Source organism: Xenopus tropicalis, chromosome 1, assembly GCF_000004195.4.
Source record: "Xenopus tropicalis strain Nigerian chromosome 1, UCB_Xtro_10.0, whole genome shotgun sequence".
Lineage (NCBI taxonomy): Eukaryota > Metazoa > Chordata > Amphibia > Anura > Pipidae > Xenopus > Xenopus tropicalis.
Window position 1 is genome coordinate 147951279 of NC_030677.2, and position 14741 is coordinate 147966019.

Genomic DNA, 14741 nt, shown 5'->3' on the forward strand with positions numbered 1-14741 from the left:
CCTTTTATATAGGTGAGTGGGGTGGACATGCTGGGATTATGTGAGATGGTGTATTATAGGATCACGTTGGGAATTAATTTGAAATGTATACTGCTGTCTATTTAAAGTAGAAGGAAAGGTATAATCACTAGTGGGTGTCAAAATGTTAAGTGCAGTTTTTTTTTCCCCCGATCTCTCCACTGTGGTGCTGGTGGCCCTGGAAAATGCCCTTGTTGCCCCACCATAAAATTTGCCTTGAGGATAGAAACAAAACCTGCTTTCTGTATGGAGAAGCATGAAAATAAAGGGACCCTAAGGGGTGGGTGCATGCTTGGCATATGAGGAGACAGGTGACTTGGGCTACTCCTGGTTATCATAGCAAAGCTGCTGTTCAGTGCTCTATATCCTTCCAAGATAAATATTTACTTTTTTATGTGTGCATGCATTGTGCCTTTTCCATTTGATTTCCCCTTTAACAGGACATTACACAAATAAAAAAAAAAAATCAACCAGTCTGATCTGTTCAATTTAAACAGACCTTTTGTGTAAATCTTGGTTTGGGCTGTGTTTTAATTTATAAAAGATCAGCCTTCAGATATTAAATGGTTGTCTTTTGGAATCTATTATTTTTGTAATTTGAATCTTTTTTTCTTGCATGTGTTTCACTGAGAAACAGACTTTCCAAAAGACATATCACTTTCTGACATTTCAGCAGAACACATTTTTCAGGACCCTAAAAGGAAACTTGCTACTAAAACCATTGTTATCTTGAAATGGCCTGGTTTGCATCATCCTTAGTCTTGTGACAAAGGTGCTGAAGTAGATCCAGTGCTCCTATGTTGACCTTGAAATGGGGAACATGCATTACATGACATGTAAGTAAAGGTGGCCCATACATGGGAAGACTTCAGCTGCAGATTCAGGTGCTTCAGACTTATTCTGCAGCTTATCTGCCCTGGTATGGGCACCCCCGACAGGTCTCCCCGATCGATATCTGGCCTAAAATTGGCCAGATCTTACTGATCTTACTAATAATGTAACTACACCAATTTACTGCTGAATTAAAGTTTTTTTTTTTATATCGATTCCTGATATGTGTTTACCAAGTTGAGAGTTTGGTTGTACATTCTATACAACAATGTTGTATTTTTGTTTCACAAGAAGGGTGGCTAGTACTGAGATCCGTTTACTAAATTGATCTGTAGTGTTTGAATTTATGATTTCAGATATTGCCACTTACTATACCAGTCCAGGCACTCCTGTGTGGGACTGGCTTCTGTGTTACACAGACTGTCATAGTGGGCTGATAGTAAGAAAGAAACATCTGCTTACGATTAAATAATTGTAAGTTAGTATTCTGATGCACATGCAAATGCATCACCCAAACACCATTTATTTAAATCCTAGCTACCTATGACAAAAAATAAAAAGTTGCTGCTACAGGCAGGGGTCTTTTGGGTGTTTTTAATTAAAATGGTGCATAGGCCGTCCACTGTAATGGACTTAAACTAGTTGTTGATTTAGAGAACAATGTATAATATGTGTGGGATTCAGCGGCACTCCCCTTTCTTACTATTGTGTACTGATTGCATCTAAACTTTTTACCAACAAAATGAGGAACAGCAAAATCTAAGGTGCACTGTCACAGCTGATAGCTTCTGGTGCAAAGCTTTCCCTGAAAACATCTTTAAGTTAACATGTAGATATTTGATTCTTCAGATATTGTTCCAGATTATTCATTTATATGTATGGCCATTGTGGAATGAACGGAGAGTTTACACCTTAAACTGGCCATACACTGGCAGATTTGGGACAGATGAGCTTTTAACCTTACATTAGGCAGGCAAATCTCATACAAGGGTGCCCAAAAATCTGATGGGCATACAAGTTGAAAAAAATTGCATATGAAACATTTGCACAGCACCTAGCCAGTTTTAGTGGTACTTTTGGTGTAGGAAGATTTTGTTGTGCAAGAACATTAGGAGCTGCCGCCAACAAATAAAGACTAATTCTGGTCCATTATATGTAAAAGTAAGCTCACCAAGAATTGATTTGGAAGCACAGCCATGTAACTATAGGAAGGGATAATATTATTTATTCTTTTTATAGAAAGGCAGCCAGAATATCAAATCCAAGTCTACCACCATCAGATCAGTTATGAGTTTCCATAGTCCTAAAAGCTCCACCTGATGTGGCTTTGTACTTATGTGCAAAATTAGTCATAAACCTGTGATTATGTTATCAAGCACATGAAGTGTGCCATGCTGAGCTGCTTGGGTGAAGGACATGCCAGTGGTACAAAAATGTAGCCTTAGTAACTAAACTTACTTAGTTTAGAGCAGGTGTCCACAACCTTTTTCATCTGTGAGCCACATTCAAAGAGTTGGGAGTGCAACACAAGCATGCTAAAGGTTCCTGGGTGTGCCAAATATTGCCTGTTATTGGTTATTTAGTATCCTCTGTGAGGAGTAATAGCCTTCAGGAGGCTCTGTTTGACAATACACATGGTTTTCATGCAGCTAAAGTTTGTCTCCAAGCCCAGAAAAATGAGCTTTTGGGCAACTGGGAAGAAACTTGTTGCTCATGAGCCACTGGTTCAGGATCACTGGTTTAGAGTGTTGGCTTCTTGTCTTTGTAAATAATGTGTTGCCACCAGGAATCTAAATCTGATCTCCCTTAGTCAGTCTGGTGCATTTTATATGTTTATATCTAATGTCCTTAATGATGCATCTAGAAAAACATGTTTTCTTCTAAACATTGAACAATAGAGCCTATTTGTTTGGGTCACATACATTAATATCATAGGTTATTCAGCTATTTTTCCTGTTTGTCTTTTGATTTGGATAGATGGACCTGTTTTTAATTTTCTGTCTTACAAACAGAATGCTTACAAACAGAAACAGAGGACAAATGTGTAAGGAGGCTTTAAGACTTTATTATTTAGCTTATTTTTAGCCATAAATGTACTTTTAAAGAGTGTCCCTAAGGGAAAAGTATTCTAAGAATCTGCACTTGGGAAAATATGAAGAGTTTTTGTTGTGTGCAGTCCACTGGCAGTTATTTGTACCCAAATGCATTAAACATCATTACGCGTTTCACTGACCTGTTTCTAAAATTTAAAGTGGAAAGGGCTGAATATATTTCTGAATATTTATAACTAGACCTTTCTAGATCATTTATTTTTGTCTCTGTGGTATACAGAATTAAACAGCGTCACTATAGAGGCAAGAGGGCTCATGTATGTCAGTAGAGACAGTGGGCAATTTGCGCTTTCCTCCACAATTGCATCTAAAACCACTTTTAATAAAGAGGTACTAAACCCAGCTGTGCTGCACTGCTCAACCAAACTTTACTCTTCTGTTGCTGGACTACAAATCCCAGAACAATTTAACATATAATGAAGGTTGAGGCATGACAGTAGCTGTAGTGCAGCAACATCAGGGTTGTATTCGTAAAACAATATTGCACAATAAAACTTTTCAAAAACTTTCCCGGAAACCTCCAGGACCAGTGGCTGCATTAAAATGCAAGAAATCCTCCAATGAGAATCCCAGCTGGTCTGTGTAAATCTGGCACCATGTTCTTTGTTCCAGCAGTTGGAATATATATAAAATATAAAAGGTCCCTATGCATATTCACACTTGGGTAATTTTATTAGGAGTCAGCTATACTGCTTTTTGAGTGTGTGTTTTGTTGTATAGACTTACTAGCCCAAACTATTGGGTACGCATAAGGGCCCATTGATACCTGGACCCTTTGGGAGTTTTCTTCTTGCATCTGAGAGAGCCATTTTGAAACTGGCAGTGCTGCTGCTGACAGATAATCAGCAGTTGTGTATGGATACTAGGATCCTGTAGTGTATGGGGGTGCTGTACTGTCTGCTCAAGTGGAAGACAAGAAGGGAGGCTACACCTGAGCCAACTCAGGCACTGCAGGCTAAGGACATAAAAAATCAGACAGATTATCTATTGGGCAGACTTAACAACCTGTCAGGCACAGGCTGCATGAGTATATTAATGTGGTCCTTGCATTGGGCATCTGTAGATCCACCCTGCTAAGTGAGCAGATATTAATGGGCTTATGTAGCAATTTTAGAATTTGTTTTTCTAAATCGAATAAACTTGCATATCGAATGGTCGCTTTTTTACTAATAAGGAAAACTCGTTTGAAAAATATCTTTGATTTTTCAAGTTTACGAAATCTAAAAATTAGTATGTGAGAATATGGCTTGACTTTGCCTGTGACAACTCCCATAGAAACTTGCAAGCTTTTAGATGGCAATTTTTTTTTTTGAGTTTTTGTGTTATTTGCACTTAATAAATACCAGACATTCTAATTATTGAACCATAATTTCGAATTCAAGTTTTTTAAGTGCAGTAAAACTTGAATGGAGAAAAAAAAAAAATCAAATCCCTAAGTCAGTGATCCCCAACCAGTGGCTCGCGAGCAACATGTTGCTCATCAAGTCCTTGCTCCCAGTGGCCTCAAAGCAGGTGCTTATTTTTAAATTCTTGGCTTGGAGGCAGGAGGAAGTTTTGGTTGCATAAAAAACAGGCGTACTGCTAAACAGAGTCTTCTATAGGCTGCCAGTCCATATAGGAGCTACCAATAGCCCATATTGGACACCCCCAGGAACTTTTTGCATGCTTATGCTGCTCTCCAACTTTTTTTTATTTTTGAATGTGGCTGTGGCTCATGGATAAAAAAAAGGTTGGGCATCCCTGCCCTAAGTGCCCTAAGGGCTCTGGTACACGGGGAGATTAGTCGCCCGCGGCAAAACTCCCTGCTCGCGGGCGACTAATCTCCCCGTGTACCAGAGCCCTAAGTGTATGTTTTTTTTGGACTCTTATAACTTTTATAAAAGTGGGAAACCAAGCAATTAAAATGGTTATCTCTGGGGATGCCAAATTCTGTGTTGAGAATGCTTTGTAGACCTTTCAGATAATGAACAAGTTAAGGAACTGAGCATTTCTTTTACACACATGTATGTTAAGCAAACAACCAGAGATTAAAAGAAAGTCTTTCTCCTCCTGTATGGATTGTAACAGTTAAATATAACTTCTGAGAAATCCTGCTCCTAAGGCAACAGGAGGGAGACGAGTGTTTGTGTAAAATGTGGCAGATGGGATCAAGAATGCAGCGCTTTGAACATAAAGCTGTTATCCTTAAAACGTGTGCTTGACGTCACCCTTCTTTTCCTGTGTTAAGATGTTCACGGGTTTTTGACTTGACTGGGTTCTGCTTTTGGTTAAACTAAGCTTGACAGGAACAACTGCATTTCTTATGTAGCAAGTGACTTCTCAACTGCGTCCTTGTAAGGATATCACTTTATTGAAGATCCCCTATATCAAGGTCTGCACTGGTAACATTGTGCATTCACAGTCTCATGCAGTCATCTATAAATTAAACCATGCATTTTATGAGATTTATGAGTCGTTATTTTACAAATGTCTTCCACTGATCTGCTTCTATCTTCTAGTTTTATTTAACATAAAAAAGCTGTGGAGAATTCTAAAGACCAAAGCAACACAACTACAGTGTAAACATCTCTCATGAATTGGGTTGGTTTGTGAGCCCAGTTCTACCTCACAAATATGATCTCTCACTTACCCTTCTGGGGAGGACACAATCCATCTGGTCTGCTGTAATTTCCAATTTGAAGTCTATAAACAAGTGCATTCATGCACCCCATGATGTGTTGCCAGTTACTTTCCTGCTTATCTCTATAGAGTAATACCAAAATCACACTTGTACTTGTGTGAGCTCTTGAAAGTTATTTTTCTTTACTATATTTTCAAAAACAAAAAACATATGTGACTATACAGCATTAAGGAGAATGTAATACATTGTAAACTTTTCAGGGCAAGGACCTTATCCCAACTGTGCATGGAAAAAACTAGCAATTTCTAATAACCATAGCCCTGTTTGTGTCTATGCCCTGTAAAGCATTAAGTACATTTGTGGTGCTATATAAATAAATAAATTCAATCAGCATATTGTAGAACTGAACAAATCTCCTGTGTAAGCAAATTTTTATTTTTGTGAGGCCTTTAATATGACATATCTTATTTAAGGTAAGATTTTCTTGATGCATTTATTTGTTTTTCAGATGACTGTTTAAGTCAAGAAGCAGAAATGCTGCACTAATACAGAACATAAAAAAAACCTTACATCTAAAGCTTAAACTAAGTGCAACTGTTTTCTTCATGCTCATTTCTACATTCATCTCAGTTACACTGGACCAGTAAAAAAAAAAATGGTTTTGCCATTATTTTTGTGCATGTTACATATGTGTCCCTCTTCTCCTAGTTTGTAAAATAGGAAGGGTCAAGGACAGAGGCTGTGATCTTCTTCCAAACATGCACACTCCGCAACAATATAGTTTAGTGATGGTTGAATGGAGAATGTGTGGATGGCTGGGTCAGATTTAAAGATTTTGCTTCATATAATACAACAACCTAAACATAACATGATGTGTGATATTATGTAACATTTGATTGGCATTGTCTATATTAAGGTGGCCACACACGTGGCGATCTAACGATGAAACATCGTCAGATCCGCCACACACAGTCAGGGCTGAAACAGCAGATAAGGAGGTAGAAATCCTATTGTTTCCTATTGAAATCCTATTCCTTCTGCCGATTCAGCCCTGATGGCAGATTTTGGTCAGGCGCCTTCTATGGCGCCCGATCAAAATTTTTTAACCGGGCCGATCGGCGAGTCGACCGATATCAGCAGCTTCCTGCGATATCGGTCGACTCGCCGACATGCCATTCATGGCCACTTTAGTCAGTGTGCTGGTTTTAACTAAATCACCAGAAGCCCATTTTTGGGTAAATGTACAGCGGCGTATATGAGCAAGCATTCAAACCAGACCTGATGCATAAGTGATCCATTCTTAATGTGCTCCCATTTGCTTTTTCCACTAATTATTACACACTATTCTTTGCTGTGGTTTTATCGACTGTATGAGAGCATTAGTAAATCTTTACCCTGTTTTCCTGGGTTGACTGACTTTGACCCTTTATTAAAGAAAAAGTCAAAACCAATTATGGACATTTGTGCTGGATGACAAAACTTTTACCATTGTGGCCTCGCTAATGTGCTTAGTTTCCTTTAGCACCATTAAGCAGTTTCATATTTAGGATTTGAATATATTGTTACAGTATAGTGTTGTCCATTTCAACTGAAAATTAACATTTGGGAAACCCATCTCTCTGATTATAGTTTAATTTGTATCTATAAAAGTGATTTACATATCATTCTGTTCTGAGTGTTGCTTGACTTTATATACTTTGCTTTCATAGCTCAAAGAATTGTTACTAGGAACAATAGGAATTTGACATTTTCAGAATCTCTTGCCAACATTGGCCTTGATTACTAGACTAGTGGAAATTGCAGACTAGAAAGAAAATATGAATGAAATACCCAAAGTCTAGAAAAGCAAAGTAGCAATTTATTTTTGTTTTTGAAGGAAACTTACATGTATTACATGGAATCTTGGCTACTAAGACTAAACAGCACATTGGCCTGTTTTTGTCTACCAACCCAGGAGTCAAGATCAGTATATTCCAGTCAAGTGTTCAGTATCTTTAGAAGCTCTTTACAGCACAGCGAGATACTCTAGTAGTCAGCTGCTCAGTGCCTAATTGTTGGCTTGATAGGTTCCTAAGAAAGACGAAAGGGGATTTTGGGTGCACTTCAAATATTATATGTGAGTTATCTTGTCTGGTCAGGATTTGTTCTTTGTGTCACTATTAAAGAGAACTAAACCCTGAAAATGAATATTGGCTTAAAATGCCTTATTTTGTATACTGAACAAAATTGTCAGCATCTGTATAACAGCAATGATCCAGGACTTCACAGTTGTCACAGGAGCTCCCCATCTTGGAAAGTATGTGCAGCACTCACATGCTCAGTGTGCTCTGGGCAGCTGTCGAGAAGCTAAGCTTAGAGGTAATCTTTGATAGTCCATCAACCAGCAAGGTATGCAACAGTATTCAATTTTCTTTGTACATGCCAGCTTTTGCATAGCTGTAGGCCATTACAAGCACTGTATACTGCACTGTATACAGTATTCTTCACATACCAACTATGTATAACTGTAGGCTATCAGGAGATCAGGATAGCTGCTGTGAACCTATGCATGGGTACTATTTTAAGCACTGAATTGAACTGATGAAACGAAGCCTGGATTAATCATCCATATTATCATTTGCACAACTAAAAAGTGACTCTGCTGCAACTTCCTTTGCATAATAGCCTTTTATTACTGTACAGCAACCCCTGGCTTCATAAGTTGTTGCCTCTTCTGTTTTGGTGTTTGTATTTGTAGATAATACATCTGTACCACAATGCTTCATTCTCTGCAGGGTGCTTATGGGGAAGCCAGGCAATGGATGGATTGGGTGCATTTCTTGGGTTGTTTTGTTGTTAAAGGTTATGCCAGTCTGTATGAAATTTCAGTTTAAATATCACATACTCTGATAATAACTGTAATGAGAAATAAGTATTGCACTACATTGCCCTATATATATCATCTTGTATCACATTTTATGCTTAATTTCTTTATACATTAGTTCTTTATTAGTTTGAATGTAAGTACACTTTTACACTGCTTAGTGTATAAAAATAGGCCAAACAATTCACTTAGAGACCAGTGTAACTCTTGGACAACCTGTTAGTAAGGATTAAATTTGTTTGTATTCTAAAAGAGGTCTTGTAATTTATCAAATGAAATTACTTACAGGTAACAGCTTTTTCCTGACATGCGGGCACATATTAATGGTTCATGAGTCATAATGCAGAAAATAACTGCGCTTTAGTGGTGTTAATGAGGTACTGTAGTTCACTGCTTATGTATGACACATTGCACAGGTGTTACAGGGTAGTTCTGAAGGTAAAAAACATTTGGCACACTTACTGAATTTTTCCTTATGCTGTGTGTTTAAATAACATTTGTGTGCTTTATTGACAATGGACTTTTGTTTCTATAGGTTTTCTGCTTTTCAAAGACTTCTGTATGAATGATATGGATGAAGGTGTTCCACAGCTTAAATTTTATGAAGAGGTAAGGATATTATTAAACTTTTGTGTGTTATGTAAGTCTATATACATATTTGGGGGAATTTTATGGACCAGTATCTTATACCTATGTTCAATTGTTTTACACAGCTCTCTTTTTGTATACTTAAATCAAAAGATAAGACAAAGCATTTTTAGTACAAACTGACATAGTTTCATGGTCTAAGGTGTGACAGGAAATCGGCTCCACATTATTCAACATGTTAAGCACTGAATTGCAATCTGCTGTAAAATGTGTCGGTCTACGCTTCAAAGTCTTAATCATACTAGACACTTCATGTATCATGTATTATCATGGTGTAGCTATCAAATACCACTTTATCTGGGGTTTATTTTGTAGCTGCTTGTATAAACATAAATAGTGTATTAAATCTTGTGCTGTAAGGCTATTGATTAAATCAGTATAGTTATAATTTTCATTTATTACACATTTTTCCAGTGCCACATTTGGATTAATAATCACCCTTTCTCTGGGATGTTTGGAACATTTAAAAACCTTAACTAAAATTTCACTCTGCTCCTTGAATCTGAAAAATCAGGAATATGATGAGCTTGACACAGTTCTTTCACACTTTCTTGCACCATTCTGTCCTGGCCACGTGCCTCTTCCTCGCTAGTCCCTGACTCCTTTCCCCTCCTTGCTGTACTGATTACATTTTCCCCGATTCTTGTGTCCTTTCCCTTCTGCCTGTTGCTGAACAGTAGCATTGTAAATGATAGAAGAGAAGGTGAGCTTTGGGAAGAATAATGTACTAAAAGTTTGGGGAAGTTAAATATATGTGAAGCCCATGCCAATGCCTTGATTTTAAGTGGGCATTTTAGATATAAGGTTAACTTGGATAGTTGTTATCGGGGAACTGTGGCTAAACAAGTGTAGAAACCTTTGAAGCTTCCACTTGTGAAATGAAAAACCTCATTTTGAATTGGGAGAGCAAACCATGAATCCCCTCTGGATATAGCTTTGGATGGGAATATTGGAGGAGGGGGGAGCAGAAACCTCTATTACATGTAGTTTCCAGTATAGTTTAATCAATGATTCTTCACATTTATTGCCCAGGATGTTGTTTCTTTGCAGAGAGATTTAAGTACATTGGAGAAATGGGCAGCAATTTATAAATGAGGTTCAGTTTTGATAAATGCAAGATAAATGAAGAAATAATATAATATAATGCTAGTTATACACTATATTCAATTATATTGTGTTGGGGGCCACTTTAATTAAGAAGGATTTTGGGATTTTTGTGGCTAACAAGCTAGACGGTGTCACTATTAAAGCAAAAAAAAAAATTGCTGTCTTTTTTATGAAAGCATAGTTATGCCTTGTAAATCTCTGGTAAGGCTTTATCTTGAGAATGCCATTCAGTTTTGGTCCCCTGTCTTTGAAGTTGGAACCACACATGGCTAATTTTCAGCCTGCAGAAAAATGCAGGACAAGACTCATCATCTATGCTTGCACCAACCTGCTACCTTGCCTGTACCTGCTAGCATTGTCTCCGCCCATGTGCAGGCAGACTCCATGGATATTGGCAAAAAACGCAAATTTTCATGTTTCACACCCGATATCTCCTGCATCTGGCGCAGGCAAGGTAGAGGCTGACTCCCGCCTGCATTTTTCCACTTGCCAAGAATCCACCCCGTGTGGCACTAACCTAAGAAGGATATTAATGAGCTGACAAGGGTGCAGAGATGTGGAATTAAACTAGTAAAGGGAATAAAAGTACATGAGAAAATAATTGGGGTTGTTTTCTCTGGAGAACTATGAGGTTACATGATTACTCATTACAAGTACATTAGAGGGCATTAAAGAAATATAGCAGAGGTAGGTGGCTCTTCTCGATGAGGGCAATGAGGTTGTAGAATGCCCTGCTGGGTGATGTTATTGGAAAATTCTATTAATGCCTTTAATAGTCGCATGGATGATTTCTTGGACAAGCATAATACCCAATTTTTTAAATATATGTAAGTGAATAGATAGGTCAGGCCAGTATGGGTATGTGTATAGCTATGTACTGGGGTCATTTAAAGGGGTTGCACTTGATGGACTGTTTTCATCTTTTTTGTTATATTATACTCTACTGAAGTAGAGGATCCAATTCACAGTACAGTCTGCAACCTGAGCACAAATGCTAGTCTCTAAGAGGCCTATATATGACAGGAATGATGTATCTTTGCATAACAACAAAAGGCGCCTGCTGATCTGTGTTTGGGAAATCCTTTAGTTACCTAGCAACTGTGCTGGAAACGGGGCTATCCTTGGTTATTAGATTGCAGAATTAAGCAGCCTTTGGTAAAGAACTTTGTGAACCAGGCCAGACTGATTGCATCTGCTTGCGCAGGGTGTTTCCATGGAGAAAACATAGTACTATGCATCAACCTCTGTACCGTTGTCTGTTAGCATGGCCCGAAAAGCGCCGAGAGGTTCATATGAAGAGCTGTGGGGTATAAAGCCCTAAAAGAAAAAAAATAATTTTGTTAATGCCCACTGTTACTTCCCTTTTAATGGCAAATTATGTTTTACATTTGTGTATTTAATCTCTGCTGTAAGTCATGAGCTAGTTTTAACAATAATAACAAAAGGTATTTTGTAAACAGTTACCGTATATACTCGAGTATAAGCCGAGTTTTTCAGCCCCAAAAATTTGCTGAAAAAGTCCCCCTCGGCTTATACTCGAGTATATAGATTTGAAGGATTTCAAGATGTACCTTAACTGGCTGCTGACATCCGTAGCGCATGCGTTCACTTTGCCAATTGCAGAGGTACCTACAGAAAACCCGCCCTCACCTTTGTGGGGTCAGACTGTACACCCTGTCCAGGTAGGACCCGCTGCCGCAGGTCGCTGACGATGCATTGCCGGGACACTTCCCGTGGGGTGTAGTACCGGGGCCGTATGGGACTCATGGCTGAAGCGCTCCGGCTGCTCTGTTGCTACGCCAACCAGACGCGCTGCATCTTGACTTCCGCGTTTCACTGCCTGTGCGTCGGCCTTCAGCTGCTGCGAGTCATGCCTCACTTTGAACGTGCGGGGCGTGGCTAGTCTGTAGCGTTCTGCCCTATTGCTGACACAGGCTGGCTGATGTCACCGGCCTCTGGTTTGTCATTGGCCAGCGGGTCTTAAAAGATGAGCAAGGAGCAATGGCAGCTGTGCTGGAGGAGAATAGCTGTAGCAGGCAGAGCAGCCCCTGGGCTTGGGTAAGTGGCCTCTTTCTGCCCTAACTTGTGGCATATTGCTGTGTGGTGTCTGGTTCGGCTCCTTCTACTAATATCTACCTAAATGCTCACTTGCGTGCATTTTGTGTGGCCACATGGCGAGTGTTTCTGAGCACCCTGGCTTGGATAAGTGCATAAAGGCAATAATGATGTGAATAACAAGGCTCAAAGCTACTGTGGGTGTTGCTCATGTAGAGCGCACACAGCAGGATGGCAAGTACTTGATACTTAGTATGGCAGCTTCCTTAGCCTTCCCAAACTTGCCTGACAGCTAAAAAAAAAACAACAACTTAGCAGTGGCGGCTGCATTTCCCACCCTAGGCTTATACTCGAGTCAATACGTTTTTCCAGTTTTCTTAGGTAAAATTAGGTACCTCGGCTTATATTCGGGTCGGCTTATACTCGAGTATATACGGTATATATGTTTTTGGCTATTCTTTATCAGGGTAAGCACATACAGCAGACAAATTTGTGGTGAGACTGCATTTACACATTACATTAATTAAAGTTATCATGAGTGTTTGTACTGCTGCAAGAGCTTGCATGAGCAATTTCAGGTGATTGCTTTAGCAGACAGTGGAATCAATTCCCCCTGAACTACTAAACGTTGTTGTGTGCCCTTGTAATGTAACATTCTAGCAGGACATTTAACAGTTTTGATACCTGGCCAAAGAAACAATAAAGATGAACTTAAAATTAGAGGCCTATGTTTACAGGTACATAGAATCTAGAACAGTGGTTCTCCACCTTCCGAATGCTACAACCATTAAATAGAGTTCCTCATGTTGTGGTGACCCCCAACCATAGAATTATTCCTAAGACCATCGGAAATATGTGTTTTCCGATGGTCTTAGGGGACCCCTGTGAAAGGTGTGTCTGACCCCCAAAGGGGTCCCGACCCACAGGTTGCGAACCGCTTATCTAGAAGCTTTTCTTATAGGCACCCTTATAGTAATAGTTGCTGTTCAACTGATAAAACCGTTATGGTTATGGGTTATAGTAATAGTTGCTGTTCTACTGATAAAATATGGTTATGGGTTGCTGCTGTCTGCAACACTAAGTAGAGCCCCATAGAATGATGTTTGGGTGCAGGGGGTCTTATTGTTATTGACAGTGGTGTCATGGGTGCACCATGTCACGCTGGGCGACCATCTTGTCACTCTGGGTACACACTTTAAAACCAATATATGTGCCAGTCATTTTCATTGCAATGTTTGATGCCATGACACTTTTAATAGGTATGAGTGACTTTTCCTAATCCCAAAGCTTCTCACTGCTGCTCAAGCTCATTTCTCACATTTTACCAATTGTGACTAGTCTGTTTCTGAACTCTGCATTTTTGCCACCTGCCATAAGGATTCATGTGGATTCCAAATTTGACCCTTGATGAGTGTTGGCTTTGGGCCTTCCTGGTGTTTTATGAAGCTTGATTGGGACCTTCCAAATAATATCAAATTATCATTGGCAAAGTAATTTGTGTAATTACATTTGTAGCAATAGGTCAAACTAAATTTGTGGAGCAAAAAGGATTTAAAAGGTTGTTCACCTTTGAGTTAACTTTTTAGTATGACGTAGAAAGTAATATTCCGAGACAATTTGCAAATTTACAATTTTTATTATTTATAGTTTTTGTTTTTAATATATATCTGTTTTTGTTCAGCAGCTCTCCTGTTTGGAGTTTCACCAACTATTTGGTTGCTAGAATCCAAATTTATTTAGTAACAAGGGTGTGTTTTGAATGAAAGACTGATATATAAATAGCAGAGGACTTGAATAGAAAAATAAATACTAAAAAGTAACAATAACAATAAAACTGTAGCCTCACAGAGCAATCGGTTTTTTTGCTGGCGGGGTCAGTGACTCCCCTGTTTGAAAGCTGCAAAAAATTAGAAGAAGTAGGCAAATAATTTATTATTTATTTGTTATATTTTTTGAAGACCAATTGAAAATTTGTTTAGAGTTGACTTTTCTATAAAACACTAAAAGTTAACTTTAAGGTGAACCACCCTTTCAAAGATGTAATGCACCTTTAAATTAGTAATTTAGTATGATGTAGCAAGTGATATTCTGAGACAGTTTGCAATTGGTCTTTATTTTTTATAAAAAAAATTTTGTTTTAATTATATAACTTTTGTTCAGCAGCTCTCTGGTTGCTAGGGTAATTTAACTTAATAGCCAGGGAGTGTTGAAAGAGAGACAGTGATATGAATAGAGGATGGTCTAAACATAACAATGAGTATTAAAAAGTAACCAATAGGTTTTTTGGCTGCTGGTGTTTGTGACCCCCATTGGAAAGTTGCAGAGAGTCAGAAAAATTAAAAATCAAGACCAATTAAAAAAGTTGATAAGAATTGGCATTTTGTAACATACTAAAAGTAAACAAAGGTGAGCCAACCCTTTCATAGTATGTCAGGGTGTTTATGGTAGTCTCTTATTGGAGTGTCTTGTAGTTGATGAGATAATATAT

At 38.6% G+C, this 14741-nt stretch overlaps 1 protein-coding gene across 1 annotated transcript in view; it reads left to right on the top strand.

The window, feature by feature from the left end:
* Positions 1-14741, top strand: part of grk3 (G protein-coupled receptor kinase 3) — a 127018-nt gene that overhangs the window by 50716 nt on the left and 61561 nt on the right. The window contains exon 3 of the mRNA XM_002932071.5: positions 8979-9052. Coding sequence (XP_002932117.2) covers positions 8979-9052 — 74 coding nt within the window. The remainder of the gene's footprint in view (positions 1-8978; positions 9053-14741) is intronic.